Source organism: Balaenoptera ricei, chromosome 17, assembly GCF_028023285.1.
Source record: "Balaenoptera ricei isolate mBalRic1 chromosome 17, mBalRic1.hap2, whole genome shotgun sequence".
In the NCBI taxonomy this organism is placed as follows: Eukaryota; Metazoa; Chordata; class Mammalia; order Artiodactyla; family Balaenopteridae; genus Balaenoptera; species Balaenoptera ricei.
The window spans coordinates 58465019-58484274 of NC_082655.1; the positions used below are offsets into that span (position 1 = coordinate 58465019).

Here is a 19256-nt window from a genome sequence, read left to right on the forward strand (position 1 = left end):
CATGGAGGCACCTGCCGGAGTGTGTGGTGAGTGAGATCCTCCCCAGCTCTCAGCTACAGAGGTGGAATTTGGCTTATGATTTGAATGTAAAGGACACGGCTTACCATACAGCCTAACCCCAAACAGTAGCAAATGACTTTTCTTTGTCACACCTAAAAATCCTGAGAAAGTGACAGTGCCATTAGTTACGTGGCGAACTGGTTATGTGTTTGGTTTCCACACTTGATCTTACTTCGTATTAATTTTTACAATAACAAACTCAAGTAAATCTTGAACCCTTGCCCCGGTTTGTTTCTCCGAAGGCCCAGACAGTGCCAGTAGTCTACACATTGAATGGTGAGAACCGAAGGCTTCTTGAAATTTAGCCTTATAATCAGGCACTCAAGGTAAAAATGAAGAAATAAAAGCTGCAAGACTTAGCACAGCGCCAAGAGAGCTCAATAGGAAGGGCCTAGAATGGTGTGTTCAAGGAGACGGAGAGATTGGCCGGCAATGTCCTGAAACAGTACCTCAACAATCCAAAGGAGTCTGATGATTCAGGTTAGGAATTAACGCCAAATCTCGGGTTGGTACACCTTCCCCGATTTCATATAAGCTCAAGAGTAGTCGCCTTGCCCGGCAGAGACCATTAAATGACTTGCGGCAAATCTCTTCCTTCAAAAGTCTGACTTTGACCGCCAACCTTACTTCCAGCCAAGTCGATCCTCCTCCCTCCAAAGGGGATAAGCAGCCACGGGTTAGCGTGGGCCCTCGCGGCTGGGCCGACTGTTCGGAAGCACCCGATTTTCGGAGGCTGTGGGAAGGAAAATAAATCCAGTCCGGGTTTTGTCTGCGCGGAGCGACCGGAGGGCTGCGAGGAATGGCTCGCGAAGAGGGGGGCGGTAGTGGAAAATACACAACACAAACAGCTCGCGCCGGGGCACGGCAGCTGTAGGCCCGGAGCGCGCGGGCCCGGTCGCCGGCCGCATGGAGCGCAGCGCGGCCCGCGGCTCCGGGGCGGCGGCGGCGGCGGCGGCGGCGGAGGCGGCAGCGCGCCGCTCGCTCATACCCACCCCCGCCCGCGGCCGCCGCGCCGCCCCGCCGTAGCCGCCGGCCGCCGGCGTCCCCGCGGGCCGGTCCAGCGAAGGCGGCGCCCGCGCCTCTGCAGCCAGTGGCAGCCGGCGGCCCGGGGAGGCGGCTCCCGCAGCCCCCCGCAGCCCCGCGCCCCGGGCGCCTGCGACCACAGCGGCCGCCCGGGGAGGAAGAGGAGGAGGAGGAGGAGGAGGACGAGGGGGGAGGTGACAAACTCCGGCTCGGCGCGGCGGCAGGCAGCCCGCGGTCAGGCATGCAGGCGCGGCGTCTAGCCAAGCGCTCCAGCCTGGGCAGCCGCCGGGGGAACGCCGCGCTGCAGCCGCCAGGCCCCGCGCCCGCCCGGGAAGGCTCGCTGCCCGGGCTCCCGCCCCCCGCCCCGGCTCCGGCCCCAGCCCCGGCCCCGGAGAGCTGGAGGCCGCCACTACCGCCGCCGCGCAGCGCCGGGACCGGCCCCCCTCGGGCCGCCGGGGCCGCCGCCGCCGCCGCTGCCGCCTCGTCTCCGGTGCTGCTGCTTCTGGGGGAGGAAGACGAGGACGAAGAGGGCGGGAGCAGGCGGCGGAGGGGGCTCGGGCGGGTGCAGGCGAAGCCCCGAGGGGGCGCGGAGGAGGAGGATGACGACGAGGAAGACGAGGACGAGGAGGTGGTCGTCGAGGTGGTGGACGGCGACGACGACGACGAGGACGGCGAGGAGCGCTTCGTGGCCCTCGGCCCCGGCCGCCAGCTCCCCAAGGGCCCGGGCCGGGGAGCATTGAAGGTGCGTGCGGGGTGCGGGGACGAGCGCGCGCGGGACCCTCCGGCTCGGTGAGGGGACGGGCCCGGGGTCCCGGCGCGGCGCGGGCTGAGGCCGGTACCGGGGACCGCAGAGGCCGGGCCGGGAGGGGTGTGTCCGGCGGCTCCGGCGGCCGCGCGGGCAGAGCTAGGGGACTGATGAGCTCACCGCTCGGGCCCCAGCACCTTCACCGGGCGGCCGCTCCCACTTTCCTCCAAGGCCGAGGCGGGCGTGCTGTCTGATGTGGGTGCGGGCAAAGGACGCTTCTCCCGAGCGAGGCGGGGAACTTGGCGATGGGACGAGGTAGGCGCCGGTCTGCGCCTGGTGGGGACGGGCGAGGTAGGAGGCAGTGAGGCTGTAGTCCTCCCCAAGGAAGCACGAGTGGCCCCCTTCCCCTTATTCTGAGGACTAGTCAAGCTTATAGGAACTAGCAAACAGCTTCTCTTGTCAATCTCTCAACCCCTCCTGCTTCCAAGAACAATTGTGGATGAGTTTCCGTCAAAAGCGCCTGTGAGGGAACCGGTAAACCCAGAACAGCAAAAAACCAAGTCCCGGTTTATACATGCATTTTGCTGGCATCTTTTGGCAATGCCGCCCCGCCCACCCCGCACCCGCGGCTTAAAACTCGACATTGTTTAGCATTTGGGGTTTTTTCCCCTCCTCAACATAGCAAATGGGAAAAAAATAGGAAACCAGAGAAAGTGGGGGGAATTTGCCATTTAAAATAGACTTGAGTTTCTGCTGAGAATTCAAGCAAAGGCCCTTGTGTACTGAAGCACCGGGAGATCTTTCCGTTTGTGTATCTTCAGGAGATAAGGGCTTTATTATTACACAACTGACTGGCTGGGCTTTCAGGCATGTGATTGGCCAAAGCAAACCACGTTGAGGTTCATGCACAGTGTATGTTGCTAAGAAGTTTTGAGGGCAGCAAGTGGTAAGCAATGGAGTGAGTGATTTTTCTGAAGAGTGGTGCTTAAAATCAACTGAATAAAACTACTGATAGGAGTTTTCAGAAGATATTGCTATTTCAGGAAGAAAAACACATAAACAAATGAGCTTACTAGTTAGAGACTATGAGAAAAACAAAATCTTCAGTGGCTTGCAGAAAAAAGTCAGCTCCTCAAAAAGTCAGCAGTTCCAAAGAAATGTTAAACATCAGCATTTAGAATAGCCCCAGAGTAGACATGGGCACAAATTTCTTTCCTAGACCACCCTGGAAATACCAGCTCTGGGAGTGAGAAATTTTCAGCAAGTAGTCATTTGGGATGATAGTTTTTGACAGTTGCTTGTTGGAATCCAGACCATGACCACCATCATTATCGTGGTCTAATAAAAAGCCTGCGTTGTATGGCTACAGGATATAGCTGGGTTTGGAATTAAATCACATGACATCAGTGACATTAAGGAACAAGAGTAGTGACTCCTTAGCATTTTTGTCCAGAAATACTGAAAAGATGTCTTGTGATTTGGACAGCGGTTGCACAGTTTGTAATAGAAAAATTGATTATAATTTATGCTCCGTGATCAAAGCAAACCCAATGTAGAAAAAAAAAATCAAATCTATAAAAATAAAAGAACTAGGGTGTGATCATTCACACTATCAGAAAAGATTTTTCACATCTCCGAGCAAATTCCTGCTTAATTCTTTCAAAAGGGGCTTCATTTTATATTGTTATGGTTTGCCCATAACTTTTCAGGAATTTATATATTGAGTAGTTTGAGGTATAATTTTTATAATCTTTTACTGCTTTAAAGCCGTCTTGACACTGCATCTGGAGAGGTTTTTCTGATGAATAAAATAGTATCATTTTCTTCTAATGAATATATTAATGTCAATCTCTTATATATATTTAGGCATTCATTTATTCAGATATTTATCAAGCACCCAATATGTGCCAGGTACTATTCTAGAACACAGCAGTAAGCACCTTCCAGATGCCCACATCCAGCAAGAGAAGCCAGAGCGACAACCAACCAAACAGACAAATAAATAAGCATGGTGCTTGAGATTTTGATGCATGCCATGAGGGAAATAATGATATCTCAGTGTCTAGGAGGAAGGAGACAGCTTGTAGGGAGAAGGCCTCTCTGAGGAGGGGACATTTGATCTGAGATTTGAGACATGCAACTTGGGAAGATCTTTCCAGAATAACAATTGCAAAAGTCTTGAGGTGGGAAGGAGAAGAGGATGAGTATGGCTGGAACTTGCTGGAGATACGTCAAGGAGGCAGGTAAAGGCCAGCGACATAGAGCCTGGTGGACCTTTTTAAAGTAGAGTAAGAAGTCTTTGGAAAGTTTTAAACATACAAAATGGTTTGTATTTTTAATAAGGTCATGCTGTGTGGAGTATAGAGGACAGCAGGGAGGAGCAGGGGTCCAGTTAGATGGCGATCGTTGAAGTCCACATGAGAGGCGAGGGCAGTTTGGACTAGGAGTGGAGTTAGAGAGGAGGGAACAAGTTCAGGATCGATTGTGAAGATCCACCTGCAATAACTTGCTGATGGATTACGTGGCGGGGGGGAGGGTGACAGAAAGAAGGGAATCCAGGATGAGGCCCCAGTGTAAAGGTTGGCCAAATGTGCCATTGGCTGAGATTGGGAAAACTGGGAGAACAACAGATTTTTGCGAAGAGAAAAATCAAGTCTTCTGTTTTGGGCATGTTAAGTCCGAGATGACGCTTAGACACCGGCATGGAAACTTCAAGTAGGCGGATGGCTGTAAGGTGTGGAGCTGAGGGGAGAGGCCAAGGCTAGAGAGAGAAATTTGGGAGATGTGTTGATGTCATTTAAAGCTGGGGATGAGAAAGAGAGTGCAGCAGGCCAGAGGGCAGCCTTGGACCAGACTCTGGGGCACAGCACTGTTTAAGTTCGGGTGTGGGAGGAGAAGCCAGCAAAGACGATTGAGAAGCAGCAGCCAAACATGTCAAAGGAAAACTAGAAAATGGAAAGTCCATTTAGTTCCAAAAGTAGGGAGTAATGAACTGTGTTGAATACCACTGGGCTATGAGTAAGATAAGGACAGAGACATGTTCATTTGGATTAGATAATGTGGAACGTATGGGTATCCGTAACCAAAGAATGTGAAATCAGGGATGCAACCCAAGTGGGCTGAGCAGTGAGTAGAGGCAAGGACATAGTGAAAAACTCTTTTGTTGGTAAGGAGAATAGAGAGAAGAGGGAGAGAGCATATGGTTTAGATTTTTTTTAAGATAGGATACAGTAGACTCTAATGTAGTGACTACAGCATGTTGGGAATGATCTGTTGTGTGTGTAGGAAGTGTATTTGTTTTCTGTTGCTGTGTAACAAAATACCACAAACTTTTTGGCTCACAACCATTCTCCCGGTATCTGTGGGTTAGGAGTCAGGGCCAGGCTTGGCTGGGTCTGCTGATGAGTCTCACAGGGCTGCAGTCAAAATGTTGGGTGGGCTGTGGTCTCTTTGGGAGGCTTGACTGGGGAAGAATTCACTTCTAAGCTCCCTCAGGTTGTTAGCAGAATTCATTCCCTTGCCTCTGTAGGTGTGAGGATCCAGCTTCTTGCTGCCTGTTACCTGTAGGCTGCCCTCAGCTCCTAGAGCCCCTCTCCCCCAGCCCCTCTGCCCCACCCCACCTCTACTCCTGCAGTACTTTATTACATGGTTTCCTCAACACGGCCTCTTACTTCATCAAGTCAGCTGTCTGCTGGCAAGATGGAGACTCATATAAGGCACTGTAATCCCAGGAGCAGTACTCCATCATCTTTGCCATATTCTGTTGGTTAGAAGTGAATCAGGGCTTCCACCCACACTTAAGGGGGGAGATATGCAAGGGCATGAATACCAAGAGGTGAGGGTCATTGAGGGTTACCTTGGGGAGGAACCGGAGATGCAGAGAAAAGAGGGATAAGTTCAGGAGGAAGGTCCTTAGAAAAGTCATAGGGCAGGGGACCTGGAACCCAAGTATAGGGATTGGTCTTTGACAGACGCAAAGACCCTTCTTCCATTGAATTAGGGAGAAGGTAGAGAAAGTAAGTCCAGATGTGGGTAGTTGTATATTGGATGGTGGTCAGATGAAGTAGTAGTATTCACCTGATGGCTTCTGTTTTCCCCCTGCAGCAGGAGGGAAGGCCATCAGCTGAGAGCAAAAGAGATTTGGGATAAGAGCTAAAGCCAGGAGATAGTGTTGTGGGAGAGCGGGAGAGCAAATGTACCAGGGAAATCAAATAGGTTGCTAGACAGTATCAAGGGCCCATCTGATGTTTGTGGTTCTACCTGTACAGTGTAAGCAGTCTGTCTGGGTATGTGATTTTCCCCACCTTCATTCCATTGGCTCAAGCATAGAGTGATAATAACAAACAGAATGCTAGCTAATGTTTATTAAGTTGTTTAATTACTATGCTAGTGCAAGTCTAAGTGTACAGTCTCATTTAAACTTCATTATATATCCCCGAGTCAGGCATTATTATATCATCCTCATTTTACTGAAGTGATAAGCAGTTTACTTAAAGATACACAGGTGTTAGGTGGCAGAGCAAGGTTTTGAGCCCTGGGCAGTCTCACTCCAGAGCTAGTACCATTAGGCTTTACACTTCACTGTCTCTTGGAGACAAAACAGAGAGCTGGATTCAGCAGAGATGCAGTTTAGTCAGGTGGGTGAGCAATGACAAGAGAGAGAACACACTGTTGACGAAGTTGGCACTGCTGTGACTATAATGATGGACTATGGGATCTAAGAAAAGTAAGGACAGGAAGGTGCCATGGGCTGGTAAAAAAGTCAGGGGTCAGTGGATTAGAGAAAACAAAGAGGAATCAATAAAATCATTTAAAAAAAAATAAAAAATAAAATCATTTAAAAGAATGAGAATGAAATGCAGGACAACTTGGGTTCCAAGGTAATGTTAATATGAATGAATATTTGCTGAATACTTATAAGCCAAGAAGTGCACTAAATGCTTTATATGAAGGAGGATCGCCCGAGAAATTATGATTTGGGAATCAATATTCTCCAGCTGAGTATACTGACTTGGATGTGAATTAGCACACCTGAGGCTGTATGGTCACAAGCAGAGCCCTGTTTCACATCCATAACCTGTGCTTTTAATCTCCCTCTATTTATTTGTGATGTTTATGCCCATTTATATCCAGGAGTATTTGGGAAGGCTGAGGAAATAGAGGCATAGATGCTACTAAGTATCTGAGATGCTTGATTACTGTAATGGACGCTAATTTGGGCTTTAAATGAGACAAGAAAACAAACTTTGTATTACACAGTTTTCAATTTCTGATCGAAGAAGCTTGCATATTTATGGGCAGTGGTAAGATTCCACACCCCCCCCCCCAAAAAACTAGCCTCCTGGGCCCTTGAATGAGGAACACCAGGTAAATAATATCTCCAACCAGAGTTTAATAATAAAATTAAAAAAAAAAAATACAAGGACACTGTCAAACGGAGGAAGGATTCTAAAATAAGTTGCTACTCAGTGAAGGCAAAACAGTAGGGGGCTGAGATAACTAGGCTCAGGACTGTGCTCTGCGATGCTGTGTATTAGTTATGGACAAGAGCCGGAGAGTCTGAAGGGATTGATAATGTAGTGTTATAATAAGGTTAGGAGAAACCTGGACCTGAAAGACCGCTATTAGTTCTATCAAGAGTTCATCTATTGGAAAACTGGGAAGATAGTTTGTTTTTTTTTAATTTTTAAATTTTTAAAGTAAATTTATTTATTTATTTATTTTGGCTGCATTGGGTCTTTGTTGCTGCGCGCGGGCTTTCTCTGGTTGCGGTGAGGGGGGGCTACTCTTCTTTGTGGTACGCGGGCTTCTCACTGCAGTGGTTTCTCTTGTTGTGGAGCGTGGGCTGTAGGCGCGCAGGCTTCAGTAGTTGTGGCGCATGGGCTCAGTAGCTGTGGCGCACGGGCTTAGTTGCTCCGTGCGGCATGTGGGATCTTCCAGGACCAGGGCTGGAACCCGTGTCCCCTGCATTGGCAGGTGGATTCTTAACCACTGCGCCACCAGGGAAGTCCAAGGGAAGAAAGGTTTTTAAGTGAGATAATATATGTCAAAGTGCCCACCTTCAGTGCTTAATAAATATTAACGGAGAGGAAGCTGTTTCATGTGTGCCAGCTCTTTGGGGTGGTTAGCACATCTATTAGACTGTCTCTGGGCTATCAGGTGGCTTTAAGAAGCCTTTGGCAGGGACCGTGCAGCAAGCACTGAATTCCAGTTTGCTGTTAAGTATGTGTGTTGCAAATGGTCTGCGTTGGCTTGAGGGGAAGGCATGTGCTTCTGATACCAGACAAAGTTGTCATTCACTGAATTGTCGACTGCCAGACTTGGAAGGGAAACAGAGATTATCTGGTAACCCAACACCCTCTTTCGACTGCTCAGTACACCGGGACTAGGGAAGGTGAAATGCCTTGTCTGGCTAGGGCTGCTTAGCAGCTTAGGTGGGACCAGGATTAGCACCCTGGTCTGCCACACCCCAAGTTCTCGCCCTCCTTGCTGGGTTAGTCCTTTGTGCCTGGGATGATCTGCAGTTAGTTCACTCCCTTAGAGTTGTGGTGAGAAAAATCACAGTTTCCTGAAGTGATCTACCACTCACTGCTTATCACCTTCTATTTTTGGAATGCTCTTCCTCCCTAAAGTACCTCAGGGAAAGGTGGTCTCATTTCCGGCTGTGGGAGGTGGGCAGGACCCTCTGTGAATCCTGTCCAGGTCAGTCCCCCTCCCTGTGCAGTTCCCAAGGGACACGTGTGCTCAGAGGATGATAGAAAATGGCAAATGAGCCCCATTTCATCGTGAACCGAGTTCCCTTCATCTCTGGCGTGGTGTGCCTGGTTAAACTGGCCTGGAAGACGTAGTTTATACTCAGCCCTTAACTAGGGCCTCTCCTCCTCCACCAGATTTTACTACTCGTTGAGCCTGCAGTGCCCCATAGCACAAGGGTTAGAAAAGGAGGAAAAGCGAGAAGTCAGCCCTGCCTGGAATCCCCTCACCTGAGCTTAGTGAGGAGGAGCCAGGGAGCTAGAGCTGGGATGTCCTTGACCTCTGAGAGCCCCCGGAGCCTATTCATTAGGAAATCTGTCCTGGTCACATTACCCTGTCTTCCTGCTCATGGGTGCTCAAAGGGAAGAGGAGTGGGAGCCTTTTCCTCCCCACTACAGTGTGCGCAGTCAGAACTTCTGGTCTGCACACCACAACCAGTCTTGTACTATGGCTTGATAAAATGTCTGCTAAAGCTGAGGGAACTTGACCTTTAATTGTCCTGTCCCATCTCTATTAAGGTAAATGCATGGTTTCCATTAGACTTTCTGAAATATTTGAGAATACTTAGAGACCCTTATAGCCAACCTTGCAGCCTAGTCGAATCTCTGAAATAAGAATGATTTTCTTTGGGTTTGCTGTCCATGTTTCTGGTCATTCCCTCAGGAGATGTTTACTATGGGCCATTGCTTGCCATGTTCCTGATATGCATGTGGGAAACAGCAGTCAATAAGGCCGACTTCCACTTCCGGGGAGCCTACAGCCTGGCAAATTCCTGCCAAGTTGTCGATAAAGAAGTTCAAAGCCCCTTTTCCTCTTTATCCCCAAGATCAAGGTTACATCTGCCGAGAGACCTTGCTTGGCTACCACAGTTTGGGATGTAATTTTGATATATATCCTAAAGCGTTTGTAGGCAGTCTATATGAAGAAGATTATATGGCCTGGCCAGGAGGTAATTCCTGAATAGCTAGTCAAAGGATGAGTTTAGATCAGCAAATCTGGCAAATAACTTCTGTTGTTCTCATTTACTGGATGAAGTGGAACGGAATATAACTCTGAGATTCGTGTAGTGGAATTAGAGTGATCAAGTTCTCACACTTCATTGAAGATACTATTTGGAAAACCCAGTGTTATAATTTATACATAGGGGAAATAGGCTTGAATCTAGAGTTCTGAAGGAGAGTCCGTAATTTTAGGGTAAGAACTTTGCAGTAACATACAAGAGGGGATCTCATCTTGCAGAAGACCATGGAGCCTTGAGGTGCAAAAAATTAAAAGGGTTCTGCCTGTGCATGCCTCCATGAGGACTAAGAGTGCATAGTCTCCATGCTACACATGACAATTTCCAGTGACACACTTGCTTTCCTTACGTTCTTGTCATAATGGAAGGCTGAGCGAAAGTAAAGCCTCACTGATGCGAACTAATTGGGGATGGCTGGTCTCTCCTTGTGGTGATGGAAGTGTTCTGTATTTTGCCTGTGGTGGTGAATACACATACCTACATATGATAAAATTGCATAGAACTAAATACATATGCACTTGCACACATACACAAGTGAATACACGTAAAACTGGAAAAATCTGAATAAGGTTGGTAGATTATATCAATGTCAATTTCCTGGTTGTGATATTGTACTATTATTTTGCAAGGGTTACCACTGGAGGAAAAAAAAAAAGTGCTCCAACATTTTAAATTAAATCCAATTTTTTGAAGGCAATGTGCCTTGAAATATCATTTAATAAAACCTACAGACAGGATAATTTTAGTCCATTAATATGACCTGTGTAGTGGGCTCGTTAGTAAGATGGGAGGGAACATGGTTGAGTCAAAGCAGATGATCCCCCTATATGCCCCCCTCCCCACTGTTTCCTCTGTGTAAATCAAGATGTGAGGTAACAGCCTCTGGGTTCAAATTCTGGCTTCTTCACTTGCTAGTTGCATGGCCTTATCAAGTAACTTGATGTCTCAATGCTTCAGTGTTATCAAATAAAATTGGTATAATGTTGTTCTGTCATTGCCTATTGTTATTAAATATGGCCCACAGACCTCCTGAATTGAGACATGGATGGCAATTTATCTCCTTTATGGTTCCAGAAAAGAATCTTTTGTAAAACTTTGTTCAAGGATTCAAAATCCTACAGTTATTTTGACTGTTACAGCCTCCTGCTTGTTCCACACTACCAAGGTATTTCAGAGAGCTGCTTCCTGAAGTGACTTCGTTCATCTGAACTCTGGGGTGTTCCATTGTATCAGTGGTGAGCTTGAATCTTCCCTTTCATCTCAGGAAGCTGTGAGTCATTTATCTACTTGTGCGAAGAGGACAGAAACATTCTAGCTCTCAGGCTGATCAGTCTGTTCAGATCTATAGCTCTTATACTGGAAAAAACCTGGCTAGTAGCCATACAGGCGGGAAAAGGCTTACCACGCATGTTGAATTATGTGTCTATGTGTCGTTGAAGCCTGTGATGGAAATACAGTGATGTCACCTTTCACCTCTAACTTGCATGTGGCTGAGAACCCCTGAGGTGTGAATTCGCCCTTTCCATCCTCCTCTGCACTGGTGTCTACGACCTGTTGTGCTTTTGTTTGGTGAAGAACTCACTGTTCTTTGGGTAGATGGAGATGCAGAGCCCAAAGTATACTTCTAAACTCTTGTAAATACTTGCTTCTACTATTGGAAGATATCTAGATGGCGGAGAAATGGACTCTGGTTAAACAGCATGGGGAAATTCCAGTTAAAAAAAGAGATACAGTTTGTTTTTTTTTTTAAACTTTGGGTTTATTTATTTATTTATGGCTGTGTTGGGTCTTCGTTTCTGTGCAAGGGCTTTCTCTAGTTGCGGCAAGCGGGGGCCTCTCACTATCGCGGCCTCTCTTGTTGCGGAGCACAGGCTCCAGACACGCAGGCACAGTAATTGTGACTCACGGGCCTAGTTGCTCCGCGGCATGTGGGATCTTCTTGGACCAGGGCTCGAACCTGTGTCCCCTGCATTGGCAGGCAGGCTCAACCACTGCGCCACCAGGGAAGCCCCAGATTTTTTTTAAGTTATAAAATGTTTTAAACATAGAGGAAATTGAATGAGTAGTACAACACCCATATACCTATGAAGAAGTTATTGACCATAGATGCCAAGGGCCATTTTGAATTTCTAAGAAGGTGAATATAGATTGTGGCATTCACATATTTATTGGACTACAGAGCCTTTTTTTTTTTTTTTCTGGAACATCTTTCCCTTGGGATACATTTTGAGAAATACCGGTTTAAAATTATTTTTCTAAATGGGAAATCCATGGATAAGTGGTTTATACTTGGGATAAATTACTAAAACTGCATTATTAAAGAAATAAATTGTCATACACACAGAGAAAGGTTAAAATATTGTTAGTGGGTCCTGCAAGCTTTGAAACATTTTTTGTCATAAGGCTGCTAATTTCTTCAGTATCAAGTTTCTAAAAAAAAAAAAGGAGTATTTTATGTGGTGAATTTTCACTTTTGTATTCATGAATACCATTCCTGTGTGTGAAATTTAAAAACCGGTAGCAAACCCTACTTCTCTTGGTAAATCAGGCTCCATGATGGGTCTAGTGGAGGAGATAGGAGGTATGGGAAGTGCTATCATGACAGAATTACAAGGTTCCCAGGGAGCAGAAAAACACACGGTGCTGATACCCAGGCAGGTATATTTAATAATATGTTTTCCACATTCTAGAAGAAAAAAGATTGAAAGTATCACAATTGTTTAAATGAAGGGAATGTATAAATTCAGTAGGAGACTAGGATTGACACATTTTCTGTCAACAACAGTATAACTACTGCAAATAAAGGGGTTAAGCATTTGTGAACACAGTACCTTGTGTAAGGACTCTTTACTGGCTATTGTTCAATATTTATTTCAGTATTACCCAACATTTAATGCATTATAATTTTTAGAGGGCTCTCATAACTAACTTGGTAATCTTGGAAGGTGGATTTTATTATCTCCATGTTATAGATGTGGGAAATAAGTGTTGGAGAAGAATAGGGCAGTTTCTGTGGACAAAAAAATACAGAGAGAATTTTTTTTTACCAAATGACATATTTGTCAAACATTTCAGAAAACATTTGGGGCCAACAGATTTAAAAAATAATTGGAATTGTTACCTAAGCAACAATGGAAATTTAAGGAAAGAAGGGCTTTATTTTGCAGTAAATTTTAAATTAAAAGAACATGAAATACAATTTTCATAGGTTGTCATAAACACTTTCATGTAGCTTATTTATTCTTTGAAAGTCGGCTACAAGTGCTTGCTGAAGAACAAACCTCACTAATTTGTATCAATTTGGGTTAGGATCCAAAGTTTAACTTAAAGAACAATTTTTTTTTTAAATGTAAGCTTTTGACAGTGTTTCAATTAACAAGTTCATATACTTACAACTCAAAACTAGTTTAACAAAATGTTAGAAAAATAGTAGAAATATTAGCATAAGGATCTTACGACTTATAAAAAATGAATATGTGAAGAGCATCTGAAGGAAAAATAGTCTTTTTCATCAGATATTACTTGCAATAAAAATTATCTCAGAAAAAGGAGGAAAATGGACCCCTGAGCCTATGTAAGCATACACCGAACACTGTAGCATCTTAGAGTGGGGAAGAGGAGGTGGACAGAATGGGAGGAGCCAGTAGATGGTTTGAAATGACCCAAGGTAGGGTTTATGGAAAGGGAAGAGGAACTGCCATGCCTGGTGGATGTTTATGAGGTTCTGAAAATGTGCTTTTAGCCATCTGTTGGGTGACAGCAATATTCTTCAGCTCTTTATTCTTATTCTAAAAGAGAGTTCTATTCAAGTAGGTTTCTCAACTCTCTGTATTGATTTTGTCGCTTGAAATTTTCTTGCAATCTAGCACAGAGGTTATTAGAGAAAATTCTTTTTACTTTAAAAACTATAATAGAAATGATGTAGTTTTCACTGCTTGTAAAATATGGCTATCTTTATGTGTTAAAATTGAGTTATCTCAAAGATCTTGTTTAAATTCAGTGACAAGTTAATGGTTTGATTGTTTAAAAAATTTGCGTGGCAGGTGGTTGCTACTTCATTCAATCCCATGGTTATTTCATTCAACAACTATTCACTGAGCTCCTACTCTTTGTCAGCTCCAAGGACACAGGAGAGAAAAGACATTGGAAGGGTTCCCGTTCACATTCTAGCTGGAGAGACAGAGAGTAAACTTTGCGGATGGTTGTGCGTTGCTAAGCTCGGAATGCATGGAGGAAGAGAAGATTTGGGTTGGAAAGGGGAATCGAGTTCCGTCTTAACTATGTTAAGTGTGAGATGCCTGTAAGACCCCCATGTGGAGATGTCAGGTAGGCTGGAGGTAGGTGGAGAAGACAGAACTAACGATAAAAATCAGAAGTCATGGGCTTCCCTGGTGGCGCAGCGGTTGAGAATCTGCCTGCCAATGCAGGGAACACGGGTTTGAGCCCTGGTCTGGGAAGATCCCACATGCCGCGGAGCAACTGGGCCCGTGAGCCACAACCACTGAACCTGCGCATCTGGAGCTTGTGCTCCGCAACAAAGAGAGGCCGCGACAGTGAGAGGCCCGTGCACCGTGATGAAGAGTGGCCCCCGCTTGCCGCAACTAGAGAAAGCCCTTGCACAGAAACGAAGACCCAACACAGCCAAAAATATATATATAAATAAAAATAAAAAGAGCTTTGAGATATAATTAAAAAAAAAAAAATCAGAAGTCATGGGCACATGGGCAATATTTAAAGTGATAGGATTGGGTGAGAATACCTACAGTGCAGGTAGAGAAGAGAAAGTGCCTAAGACTGAGCCCTGGAACACTTCAGATGTAATTCTCCATCTCTCTATTTCTCTCTCTCTCAACAGCTTTATTATCATTTAATTCAGGTAACATACCATATAACACTCCCTTTTAAAATACACAAGTCAATGTTTTCTAGTACAGTCACAGAGCTGTACAGCCATCACCACAATCAAATTTTGGAATATTTTGTCACCCCAAAAAGCAACACTGTACCCATTAGCAGTCACTACTCCGTACTGCTTTGTATGCACCTATACTTGTGTTGTTTTACTTTATTTTTCAGTGCCAAGAAGTCTTTATTCATTCATTGTGCTTCTTCAGGAAGAAAAGCAGGAGGGAGAGAAGGGTTAACATGCGTTAGAAGACAGTAAGAGGAGAGAGAGAAAAGAAAAATCCAGTATAGCAAAATCAACCATTTAATGAATATACCCCAATGATGGGGTCACCACAGCCCAAGGGAGTCTAGTCTCCTGCAGTTCAGGAAAAAGGGGAAAGGAATCAGAGAAAGGACACAGGCAGGTCCTCATTTTCCTCCCCCACTCTCTTCCTTCTTGTAAAGTCCAGATAAAACTTTGGTTTCTAGCAGTAAACATGGAGTTGAATTACATCCAGTCTACATCCTATTAGATAATCTTGTGTTCACTTTGACATCAGATTCTTGCATCAGCAGAAGAGTCCCTGACTGCATTGGATAGACTTTCTTTCCCTTCTCAGTCTCCCACTCTGAGTTTCTATGTGGAAGCCCCCTGCTATGGGTTGGAAATGAGGGCTAAAGAGTTCCTAGTTTATTCAGGTTTTATGCAAGTCTTTTAGGGTTTAGAGTCATCCCGAGAATTAAATATGTATGTGTGTCTTGTTGTTTGTTTTGGCTAGAGGTGGGACAGGAGTCAAGTTTTCAGGACAGAAGAACTTGTCCAAAATAGGAAGTAAGGGAAGGAGCAGGATGAGAAAATGGGTAAGGAAGTCCCGCTTTGTGAAAAGTGGCACGGAGCTTATAGTTCAGACCTTCTTGCCTGGTGCAGACTCTTTTGACAAAAATGCTTTGATTATTTTTCTTTCAATACAGAAAGAAATTTGTAAACAAGAAACACCCCAAAACAACATGAGAAAGACCAACATATTATATTTACACAAACTAGATCACATAGCAGTCACCAAACCAGCAACTAGTGAAGTCCTACAAAGCTTGGATAAATCCAGAAACTGGAGGGAGCTCGATTTGGGAAGACTGCACCCAGGATGATACACCTCGCCCACTGTTTTCTATTACATTTGCCATATTTCAGCACACAGTGCTCGGCGAGGTAGGTCTGTGCTACTCTCCCAATTTGTCAGTAGAGTTCTCCTTTCTCCATTAGCTACCCGGGCACTATTGTTACCCCTGCAGCAGGGGACACTGGCCCTGGAACCACAAAGAAGCTCTTGTTTAGAGGACCATCTGGAAGCCACACAGAAATACAGAGTTTTGAAAGGTTAAGGATTCTAATTTTGTTCCAGGCATACATCCCAGGCAGCATGGGAGAGTACAGAAGTTTCATTCTTAAAATCTTGCTTACCTAACACTATCTTGAGATTTTTATACATGCAAGAGTGTGTGTGCTTACACACACACACACACACACACACCCCTACACACACCTTTGTGTAGTGTAGACTTAGCCTGATCCAACAGAAGATAAGATCTCATGTGGAGAGTGAGCCAGTGTCCCAGAATTAAAGGTTTGGTCAGGAATCCTTAAAAAAATAATAAATACACACACACACACACACAGAGGCTTTACTCTTTGTTTTCACTCAGACCCTTTTGTCAACTCTGACCTGTTTTAACCTCTCTGTGTCACCTTCCTGTTCAGGGCTGATTTACAGTCATCCGGTTGAGAGGTAAGTCAAAGTCGTTCTTTAAAGTTATTCCTGCTCTGGAGCCCTGGAGCCCTGAGATTCCTCCTATACCTGAGAACACAGTGTGCGAATGAGGGCCTCTCAGAATAATGTATTCAAAAATACAAAGTCAAAAGAGTTATATTAAGAAAAATAAAGAAAAAGATTTAAGTACACAACAAATGTCATTCCTACATAGCTAGTACTTTGGCATCCTGAGGCGAAGCATGACCCAAGTTAGAGTTATGAGCAAATAAAATTGTAATAGAATGGCAGGGGAGTGAACCCTAGTGGCAGCAGGCCTTCAGATGGTCCCCCAACACCCTTTTTTCTACTATCGTAACCCCTGGCTTAGGATAGTTCCTAGAACCCTGTACCAACAGTGGGTCCTAGAGGAGACAAGACAGAGAAGAACCCTGCCCTACCCCGAGAGAGTCCCTATCACACAAAGTAGTAGCTTCTTGAGCCTATTAACCTGGTCTTAACGTTTTATCTTTTTATTGATAACTTTAGCATAGGACATACATCCCTCTTCAAAAGGAAAACAACTTCCCTATCTAGGCCATTTTCTAGCCTAGAACCTAAAACCTATGATCAGAGATAAAGAAGAATATCTCATAAAATTAAATGAGTCAATTTATCAAGAAGACATAAAACCCTAAATATTTATACACCTAATGCAGCTTCAAAATATGTGAAGCAAAAGCCTACAGAACCAAAGGGAGAAATAGACAAATCTACAATTATAGCTGAATATTTTAATTACTCTCAATTATTGATGGTTGGTAGCAAGAAAATGTAAGAATATTGAATATTTGAACAATACCAACTTAACCTAATTAACATTTATAGAACACTACGCTGAATAATTGAAAAATAAATACTGCTTTTAATTGTATAATAAATATTTACAGAGATATACTGTCTACTGGGGGGAAAGCCAAGTCTCAGTAAATTTCAAAGGATTGAATCAAACAGAGTAAATTCTTTAACCACAATGGAATTAAATTTAAAAATCATTAAAAAAAAGGTCACTAGAAAATCCCCAAATATATGAAAATTGATCAGTATTCTTCTAAATAATCACTTGGAAGAAAGAAAAAATCACAATGGTAATTAGAAAGAGCTTTAACTGAAAATTAAAATGCATCCTATCAAAGTTTGCAGAAGTTAAATCACAGCTTAGAGGGAAATACATAGCTTTAAATCAGTGATCTAATCCGCCATCCAAAGAAGCTAGAAAAAGAAGAGGAAAGAAAAAAAGATATGGTGGGAAGTCAATGAAATAATAAATAAAAAACAATAGAGAAAATGTATGAAACCAAAAGCTGATTCTTTGAGAAGATCAAATCCTAGTTATACCGATTTTATAAAGAGAGAAAGCACAAATCGCCAATATCCAGAATGAAAGAGAGGATGTCATACAGATCTACAGACTTTAAAAGGATAATTAGGACATGTTACTTTATGATGTTAGTAGAGGACTTTATGCCAGTATGTTTGACAGCTTGGGTGAAATGGGAAAATTCCTTGAAAAACATAAATTAACAAAACTGACCACCAGAAGTAACAGGATGTTTGAATAACCTACCATCTATTAAAGAAATGGAATTTATAATTGAGAACCTTTGCACGCGGAAGACTCCAGGCCTGGATGCTTCACTAATGAACTCTATTAAATACTTAAGGAAGACATATGTAATACTAATCTTACAAAACCCTTTACCAAAAAAAAGGAAGATGGTATATTCCCAATAAATTTTATGAGGCCAACATAACCCTAATACTAAAAACATACAATGACATTACAGATAAAGAACATTATAGAATTTCAATATACATAGATACAAAAATACTAAACCAAATATTAGCAAATCAAATCTAGCCATATAAAAATGGATAATACATTATGACCAAAGTTTCTTTTTTTTCTTCCAGGAATATAATTTTTGTTAAATACTTGAAAATCAATTGGTATAATTAACTATATTAATTAGATAGAAAGGAAAAAGCCACATGATCATGTCAATAGATGTAGAGAAAACAAAGTTCAACACCTGTTCATGATTTAAAAAAAAAAACCTCTCAACAAATTAGAAGCAGGATGGAAATTCTCGAATTGATAAAGAGCATATATAAGAAACCTATAACATCACACTTAACAGCAAAAGATAATTTCCTCCACCAATATTAGGAACAAGACAAGGATGTATGCTCTAACTGCTTTGTTCAACATAGTGTTAAGGGTTTAGCCAGTGTGATAAGGCAAGAAAAATAAATGAAAGGCATAAAGATTAGGAAAAAAAGAAAGTAAAACTGTCTCTATGTGCAGATGATATGATCATCTACAGAGAAAATCCTAAGGAATAACAAAACTACCAGAACTGATGAGTGAACTTAGCAAGGTCACAGTATACAAGGTCAGTTTACAAAAATCAGTTTCATGTACTACATTGAAAAAATGAAATTTAAAAAAATGTTTACAATGGCATCAAAATCTAAACACTTGGGGATAAAATTAATGAAAATGTACAAAAAATGTGTGTGAAATCTATTAGACATTGATGGGAGTAGTTAAAGAAGACTTAAACAAATGAATTGACATACCATGTTCAATTAGTAAACTCAATATGGTTAAGATGTCAGTTCTTCACAAATTGATGTATAGATTCAGTGCCATTCCCAGTGAAAATCTCAGCAGGACTTTTTATAGTAATTCATAAGCTAATAGAAAATGTCTGTGGAAATACAAAATATCAATAATATAATAGAAAAATAAAAACAAAATTGCAAGACTTACTCTACTTGATTTCAGGACTTACTATAAAATGAGAGCTATCCAGACATTGTGCAACTGGTGCTACAGGATAGAAAGGTAGAGTCATGCAACAGAATAGAGAGGCCAAATACAGACCGACATAGAAATGGCTTAACAAAGTCACCAAAGAAATTCAGTGGAGAAGTCTTTTCAACTAATGGTCATAGA

At 43.5% G+C, this 19256-nt stretch overlaps 1 protein-coding gene across 2 annotated transcripts in view; it reads left to right on the forward strand.

The window, feature by feature from the left end:
* The first annotated feature begins 1194 nt into the window (after window positions 1-1194).
* ZNF704 (zinc finger protein 704) overlaps window positions 1195-19256 on the forward strand; it is a 218580-nt gene continuing 200518 nt past the window's right edge. The window contains exon 1 of one of the 2 annotated variants that reach the window (XM_059902441.1): window positions 1195-1825. In XM_059902441.1, the coding sequence (XP_059758424.1) occupies window positions 1325-1825 (501 nt within the window). In that variant the 5' untranslated portion in view covers window positions 1195-1324. The remainder of the gene's footprint in view (window positions 1826-19256) is intronic. The other variant, XM_059902440.1, reaches the window with a different exon arrangement.